This window comes from Emys orbicularis, chromosome 6, assembly GCF_028017835.1.
Source record: "Emys orbicularis isolate rEmyOrb1 chromosome 6, rEmyOrb1.hap1, whole genome shotgun sequence".
Lineage (NCBI taxonomy): Eukaryota > Metazoa > Chordata > Testudines > Emydidae > Emys > Emys orbicularis.
Window position 1 is genome coordinate 95879055 of NC_088688.1, and position 8697 is coordinate 95887751.

Genomic DNA, 8697 nt, shown 5'->3' on the forward strand with positions numbered 1-8697 from the left:
GAACGAACCGCTCCCTGGCAACGGCGGCCACCCCGGCCGGGCGGCGGCAGCAACGGCTGGACAGGCAGACTCGCCGCACTCAGCCAGGTTACCCCCCTCCGCCCTTCTCCCCCGCGCGCCGTCGCCTCCGCGCTCCAACGGCCGCAATCAGAGCAACCAGGCTTTAAAAGAGCCGCGGAACCGCCTGGGCTCTTCCGCCAACCATCCTGAGCCTGCGGGCCTCCCCCGAGTGTGCCTAGCGTGTCTGGGGTGGAGCTCGCCCTTGCACCAGCCTGACACTGCAACCGCACAGACAAGGGCATGTGGCGGCTTGACGCGGGGATCCGGAGGAGACGGTTACCTGAGAGGATGCGGCCTTATAGTAGCTTGTACAGACAATTAAAAGCCAAATCCCATGCCTCCTCCGAAGGAGGGATGCGGCGCACCCTGCAGCCCTTGCGCTGCAAACATCTATGTGCTTATGTTTGCAAACATGAGTAGTCCCATTTAAATCAGTGGGCTAGCTCGCGTGGGTAAGGTTAATGAGCACAAACATAAGCGTTTGCAGCAGGCCCCCCGACTCTTGTAACGCTTGCTTCGTGCGTGCTGGTTTTTGTTTCACACGCAGGCTTGTGATTTTGGGTCTTATTTCCCAAGCTGTTTAAAGGAGATTCGGGGGGAATCATAGCTATATAATCCGCAAACATCTTCATCGCTAAAGTGAGACCCCTCTGAAAATGCCCTTACAATTAGTTCAAAATATGACTTGGCTGGTCTGCCTATTTTGCTGACTTTAAATGGCCCTGATGATGCTTCTAGTTGAGAATTCTTTTAAATAGTTACTTAGTGGTTCTCAAACTGTGGGTCAGGACCCAAAAGTGGGTCGCCACCCTGTTTTAATGGGGTCGCCAGGGCTGGCATTAGACTTGCTGGGACTGAAGCCCAGCCCCACCACTGCGGGCTGAAGCCCATGGCGAGGTTCAGGTTACAGGCTCCCCCACCTGGGACTGATGATCAGGCTTTGGCTTTCGGCTCAGGCTTTGGTCCTGTTCTCCCGCTCCCCTTGGGTCATGTAGTAATTTTTGTTGTCAGAAGGAGGTTGCGGTGCAATGATGTTTGAGAACCCCTGAGCTAGGTAAATCTGTCACTTTAAAATCTTACTTAGGGTACCAAATATATCAAATAATGTTTGTAATCTTTCAATTTTTTTTAAAGTTTGACGATGAAGTTTATTTTCCTATATTATTCTTAACTTGGAAAATATGAAACATTTTATTGGGATGTAATAGAAACAAACTAGTGCCTTTTGTTTACTTCTCTGTGGGCTATAGTGAGAGAAATGATTGGATTGCGGATCACGTGATTTTGGCATCACAATGATATTTACTCATGGAAGGAATTCATTGGTTGCTGTAGTAAAATATATTGAAAATACTAGCCGTTTTATGAAAAAAGAGAAAACCTGATAATTTTTACAGGCTAGAATCTTAATATATTTTGCTATGACAGACATCACCAGAAGGCAACATTACTGTTGGACCTGTTCTGTGCATGACAGACTCAGAATTTAAACTCTCTTCTTGCTCGCCCTGTCCATTAAATATTAGAGGGGTGGGATTTTCGATGGCGTTTTATCTCTGTTCTTTTAAAAAAAATTGTACTTTAAAAATATTTTATGCTTTTTTTTTTTTTTTTTTTTCCCCCTGTTCAAGGTATGGTGTAAATAACACTAAGCATTACTTTACCTGTGGTCACTTTGCATGCAGCTCCCATACAATCCATCTTCTCTGTAAGTACAATGTTGAAAAATATTATAAATTGCATGCATGAAAGTGATGTTGAATACCTAAAACATTATAATAAAACATATCCTAAACCTAAAGCCTACATTTTTAAAAATGTCTCAAAAATATAAACCATTATCCAAAACACAAACCAGAAAAACCAGTTTGGTATACATAAGTAAAAAATATTATCACAAAACAGCCAAATAGTGTGAGTTCTGGGATTCTTAATAAGTAGTCACAGACAAACTTTCTTTACTCCAAGATTTTCATTGGCGAAAACAATTTCCATAGGCAAACAAAAAACACCCAATAAACAAGCAAACCTACACTACCACAGGCCTACCAGATGTCATGTTTCAGCCTACTTTTTATTGCCTCTCAAAAAATCTTAGGCTTAAGTGTTGTCATTGTCTGAATTTGAGAATATGTCATTAATATTAATATAAAAGGCATATACATTTGCTTTTTAATATGGTTCATTTTCACCTCCTAGTTATTTATCTTCTCGTTGCCTTGAGCTGTGTTACATTCCAAGCCATCCTTCTGCTGCAGGATACAAGTAACTCATTGTATTTAGAGTTATTCAGATCCTGAGAGAGAACATTTGGGCCCTGGCATGGTAGCACTTGAATCAGTTTCACACTTGATATACAATGTTGACTGCATTGTCCACTTGGAGTTGAGATCACTTGTGACTAAATTTAATTTCCTTCCTTTTCTGCTGGTGTTCAATGGCCAGTCCAGTTGCTCACTCAAGTCAGTAACCCATACAGGTCATGCATACACACAGACACTAGCATGATGGGCTACCCTACTTTGGAACTCCAAAAATATTCTTAAGTGCCAGGACCTGATCCTGCAAACACACACTTAAAGTTAAGCATGTGTGAATAATCCCATTGACTTCAAGTTAAAGTTAAACAAGTGCATAAGTATTTACAGGAGAGAGGCATTAGGTGTAATGTGCACATAAGAACTTTTAACACAGCTTAATATGCTTTACATTCAAATCTTTGGTTACTGTTGTTTTAAAATAATTAACTGTTTTTTCCCTTCCCTTCAGTTCTTTAATTTGACATACAAACGAGCAACAGTCATGTTAATGTGCACTTGCTCATTTATATGTAAAACTAGCAATTTATACATTTGTTATTCTAATATCCAATCTAATACCTAAAACCCTATATTGGAGGGCTAAACTGTGCCCTCCAATATACATGTATATCTCCCATGGACTTCAGAGGGGGTTATGCTCACTTATCTGAGGGTAAAACTTGGCTATAAATGAAGATTTTAACCTTAACACTACACCACAAACCTATTGTATTTTGTTGTCATTTTCCAAAAATTATAACTTACTACTCTTATGTAGCCTGTAATGACTAAAATTGAATGTTATTATTAAATTAAACTTTAGTCCGCTTTATCATTTGAAAGCTTGCAATGTCGTCGTCATCATCCTCTTCATCCTCACCATCACCACCACCAAGGCGACCTGGTAGACCCACCATATATTCCCCATTAGAAAAAAAGAGGAGGAGAAAGAGTCTAGAGAGAAAAAGGGCTCAATCAAGGATATGTATAAGAGAACAGATAGGAAGATGGATGTCACTTAGGGAAACACTTAATGTCTTCTCACATGCTGAAGTTGCCAAGTTTTTGCTGGACTTGTAAGTAATTCAAATGTCCTATATATTAAATATCATTATCTAAAGAGAAATGTGAATTTTATTCTGATTGGTTTCTTTTTGATACTTTCATCTTATTTTGTAATATAGATATGACAATTATGAAAACCGAGATGTGTGCAAGGAATCAAAAGTGAAAATACAGGAAGCAGATGGAAACTCAACATTAAATGCAGAAGAGGATGTGCCAGAGACCTCTTTAGCAGCAGGCACTGAAAGGTGACTTAAAATCTTTTTTTAATTTTTTTCTCTGTTTTTTCCCTGAAATTGTGTAAAAATAAAAAAACAGTTGTCAGTGAATAACTCCCATTCATGTGATCATTCCTCTAGGCCCGGGTTCCCAAACTTGGTTTGGGGCTTGTTCAGGGTAAGCCCCTGGTGGGCCGCGAGACCCTTTGTTTACCTGAGCGTCCGCAGGTACGGCCACTCGCAGCTCCCAGTGGCCACGGTTCGCTGTTCCTGGCCAATGGGAGCTGCAGGAAGCAATGGCCTGGCCCGCGCTGCTTCCCGTAGCTCCCATTGGCCGGGACTGGCGAACAGCAGCCACTGGGAGCTGCGAGCGGCCGTACCTGTGGATGCTCAGGTAAACAAAGTGTCTCACAGCCCACCAGGGGCTTACCCTGAACAAGCCCTGAACCAAGTTTGGGAACCCCTGCTCTAGGCCATAGTGCCACCCCTCTTGTGGGGCTGCTCTATTGTGGGCCAAAGCTAGGTTGATGTATGTGTGAGTGGTTGGATATAGGATCTTAGTCCTGCAAGACACTGAGCAAACTAAGTTGTAGGATGAGTCCTGTCAATTTCCTTGTAAGTTGAGGGAGCTCAGCAGCTTGCAGGTCTGAGTCCCTAATTTGTACTAATGCAGCCTATGGATAAAGATTTATACAGCACTGTGAAGATACAAATAATTACATAAGTACTGAACATTAGAGTCCTTTTTCTTCTCTCCCACATCTCTAATCTCTCCGTAACTCTCCCTTCTCCATCACCTCCCTAGCAAAATGTCACAGAAGGCCACCAGGCCTGCCTGGAATTCCATCCTTGAGCTTAGATAATTAGTCCATTCTGCTGTGTCTTCCAAGAAAGTAGAGGTTGCTCTATCCTTTGCAGTCAGGCCTCAACTCAGTAGGACATTTTGCATGAGAAGAAGAGAAGGACTTTGCCTTCTATGACTCATGTAATTCTGGATAATGTGATATTAGTCCTGCCTTAGCACCAGGGGATGGGCAAGATGACCTCTTATGGTGCCTTCCAGACATACATTTCTATGATTATATTAGGAATTTTACATAATATTTTACAAATTTAAGTTAACTGTATGGAAGTCCATAAATATTCTATATGCTAATTTTAATTTTCAAATAAGACAATGAAATTTAAAGGAGAGGTTATAAGTACACTGGGCAATAGCACATTTACATTCAGTGCAAAAGAGATCAGAATAAATAGTTATGTTGTCCAATTAATGGATTATAATTTACTCACTTTTCAGTGATTGACCCTCCTATCCTTAAAAGTATTTATGAACGGGACCTCTTTTGTGCATTAACTTACTGTGTACAGTTCTTTTGTCCAAAACTTTAAAATCATGTGTGAATTCACTATGGAAAGTGTCTATACTAAAAGTTCAGTGTTGTACAATTTGCATTGCAGAGGTCCAATGTTTCCCATCTGAAGGCATGGTGGGTTTTTTGGATGGTTTGCTTTATTATTTTATATAATGAGATGATGTAAGTAGCTGAGAAACTTGCATCTTGATTATATGGTATATCCATGGTTTGCTACAGGGTGAAGAACCTCAGGAACATAGAATTTTATTTCCAGAGATACACTACATTAAATGTTGCTTCTTTTGGCTACATTTATTTAACAGATTGCTATGTGAAGATTTAGAGGATGAATCTACAGACAGTTCAGGGGAAGAGTGTACTATTGATAATGAATATGACCTTTCTAAAAGGTAAGTAGTATTTTAAGATACTATATTGTTGCTATATTTGGTATAACAGTGTATTAAAACTGGAAGTACTAAATAAATCAGTCATATATACTATTTACCATCCATCTAAGTTGTTTGCTTAATTGTAAATGTTACACAGCTTGTTAGTGACTTAGACTGGTCTGACTCATAATAATTTTCGCTTTCTAATTCTCATGCACTGAAGCTCTGCAGGGTAGTGTTTTAATCTGTTCCTATTTAAATTTAAAAAACTAATTCATATTAGGCTTTCTAAAATCTTTTTTTTCCCTTCTATATTTACCTTTCTTAAAAAACAGCAACACCTGAACCCAAATTTTTTCAGGGTCTAAATTACTCAGTGTGTCTTAATTCATGTGTTATATTTATAATGCATTCTAATTGTCTCTATTTGTTTAGTTTTTCTTCAGTTAAACACTTGAAAAATGTGTCTATAGCAGAGGATATATTGGGTATAACAGATGAATGTGATGATGGGTCACAAGGTGACTTTATAGAAACCTTTGAGGAGACAACTCGTGATATGACTTTGGATGACACCCAGGATATTTCTCATGAAAAAATTCACATTGTTTATGAACGATCCCTTCTTCAACTAGCCAAAAAAATTGTTATACCAAAATGTATGTTTTGTGCTGGTGAAGTTGATATTTCTGTACAGCCTGTTTCCTCCTGTGTGCATTTGATATGGGTGAGTAATATACCTTGTAAATGTCTCTCTCTCTCTCTCTCTCTCTCTCGCTAACTAATTCTCAATATGTTAATAGTAGTTTAATTTTCTATGGTCCTGATCCTGCAATCAGATCAACATGTGCAGAGCCCTGTGGAGTTTCACTGACTTAAATGAAACCCCATGCCTCCTGCACAGTATCCCTTTGAAATTAATTACTTCCACAAAGGTCAGCCCACGTGGGTCTAATTGCAGGAGTGAGACCTCAGTGTTTATTTTTAATATCCTCGGGCCTGTTTCTGCATATCCTAATGTAGTCAATAGTTCTCACTTGCTCAAGTAATCATGTTGAGCCCAATGCTAAGGCAGGACTAATATCACATTATCCAGAATTACATGAGTCATAGAAGGCAAAGTCAGATGAGTAAGGACTCAGATGAGTAAGGACTCAGATGAGTAAGGACTACTTACGTGAGTAAAGATGTGCAGGATGAGTCCCTAGGTTTTCTGATGTGAGCTTTTCATAGATTCATAGATTCTAGGACTGGAAGGGACCTCGAGAGGTCATCGAGTCCAGTCCCCTGCCCGCATGGCAGGACCAAATACTGTCTAGACCATCCCTGATAGACATTTATCTAACCTACTCTTAAATATCTCCAGAGATGGAGATTCCACAACCTCCCTAGGCAATTTATTCCAGTGTTTAACCACCCTGACAGTTAGGAACTTTTTCCTAATGTCCAACCTAGACCTCCCTTGCTGCAGTTTAAGCCCATTGCTTCTTGCTCTATCCTTAGAGGCTAAGGTGAACAAGTTTTTCCCCTCCTCCTTATGACACCCTTTCTATGTCTTTTATTTTATCACATATCATATCCTGTCATTGAGTGGACATACTTAAATAGGTCCAAAATGTATATATTGTAAAGTCAAGCTTTCAAAAAACTGAAGACCAATAAAAAATATTTCCAGAATAAAAAAAATGAAATAAGCAAATATTATTCCTGCAGTCTCTTTGAAACCCTGGTGTTGCAACACTAAGAACTGGAAAGTGAAGGTGACTGTTTACAAGAAGCTAAATGAATTCATTGATTTTTTTCCCCATTGTTCCAGTTGAGAGACATGTAAACAGTAAATAAAAAGCATAAATAGTAATGAGTTCAATGGATTTCTAAAATTCTTTCATTTTTAAGGAGTTGATAGTAATATATGTAAGCTACTTGGTTATCAGTGTGGTGTTGTTTTTTTAATTAAAAGTGCTCCTTAAAACTATCCATATAATTCTAGATCTAATTTTTAGTTTTATGGCTTGTTATAATGCAAACAATAAGTACACGGCCTCACTTATTTCTTTTTGTTTTATTCTTTTGCTTAATATTCAACACGTCTAGAAATGTAGTGCAGGACATATAGCATTTGAATGGTCTTCTCAACCCTTGGTAAAAGGACAGACGCATGCAGGAGACCTTGCTTTATCTGCTGCAATCATACTGTCAGGAAACAATTTTGGAAAAATTTCACAAATGGCAAACTTTATGAAGTTGACATTCGTAAGTGCAAGTACATTCTTCAGAATGCAACGTCACTTTATTGTTCCAACTATAGAATCCTTCTGGTGTCGAATGAAGCAACACATTTTAGAGGAATTACATGGGAAGGAAGTAGTCATTATGGGTAAATAAAGCATTTCAAAACTTAATTGTTTTTTGGATACCTCATCCAAATTTGTTCCTTGATTTTTTAAAAAATATTCTTACTACATTTATTAAAATAGGTAACCTCGATTTTATTTCTCTCAGAATAAAACTTTTCTATTTAATTCTTAATGTGCAGGAGATGGACGCATGGATGGCCCTGGCCACTCTGCACAGTATTGTGTATACTCATTCATGGATTTAGAAACTAAACAAATTTTAGCTATCGAAATAGTGGATAAACGCAAAACGCAACTGAACTCCCCATTTATGGAGAAGGAAGCCTTTCGAAGAGGATTACAAAAGTTGTTGGATGAACAGCTAATGGTCAAAGAAGTGGTTACTGATTCACACACTCAAATCTCTGCTTTGATAAGTAATTATCACTCTTAACTTTTTACTAAGGCTCTAAAAAACTCTGTAAGTTCAAGGCATACTGTTAGATAGTTTAGGCCCAACATTTGACTTCCCTGAAAAATCATCTCTTTGAAAATATCCATTGGATTTTCAGTTTGTATTTTTAAAAAGAAATCCATTATACCAATCTCTGAAGAATTAAAACTGTGGTTCCATTTTTTGTGTGACTAACGCAAAAAGAATGTTTACTAATGTTGCTGTCCACTATTGGCTTCCAGTCGTTAACTACCTGGAGGTCAAATTTCTTCCCTCAGAACTGGGAGTGCAACTCCCAGTGATGTCAGTTGGAATTGCCCATAGCTATCTGAAGAGAGAGTTTGGTTCTAGCAGCCCAGATTTTGCTTTAACAAATAAGTAATTATTACTCGCACAAGTAGTCCCATTGACTTCCATAAAACTGAAAGGATTTCCAGCATTTGGACTTAACACTGTTCACAAAGCACTGCTGAACTAATCAGTGATACTAGCGCATAAACAAGGAAATAAATAA

The 8697-nt window shown here is 38.8% G+C and overlaps 1 protein-coding gene across 1 annotated transcript; it reads left to right on the forward strand.

Moving 5' to 3' along the window:
• Positions 1 to 6: 6 nt before the first annotated feature.
• Positions 7 to 6249, forward strand: LOC135880663 (uncharacterized). The gene is made up of 6 exons (XM_065407013.1): positions 7 to 87; positions 1692 to 1768; positions 3204 to 3436; positions 3545 to 3673; positions 5325 to 5411; positions 5829 to 6249. The coding sequence occupies exons 3-6, from the start codon at positions 3210 to 3212 to the stop codon at positions 6172 to 6174; spliced, it is 789 nt and encodes a 262-aa protein (XP_065263085.1). The 5' UTR covers positions 7 to 87; positions 1692 to 1768; positions 3204 to 3209; the 3' UTR covers positions 6175 to 6249.
• Positions 6250 to 8697: the final 2448 nt, after the last annotated feature.

What these genes read in the sequence shown, in the direction of transcription:
- LOC135880663 (XM_065407013.1), top strand. Translation starts at nt 3,210, where the DNA reads ATGTCGTCGTCATCATCCTCTTCATCCTCACCATCACCACCACCAAGG. An exon ending in GCCAAGTTTTTGCTGGACTT is followed by an intron (nt 3,437 to 3,544) that starts GTAAGTAATTCA and finishes TTTGTAATATAG; the next exon opens with ATATGACAATTATGAAAACC. An exon ending in TTAGCAGCAGGCACTGAAAG is followed by an intron (nt 3,674 to 5,324) that starts GTGACTTAAAAT and finishes TTTATTTAACAG; the next exon opens with ATTGCTATGTGAAGATTTAG.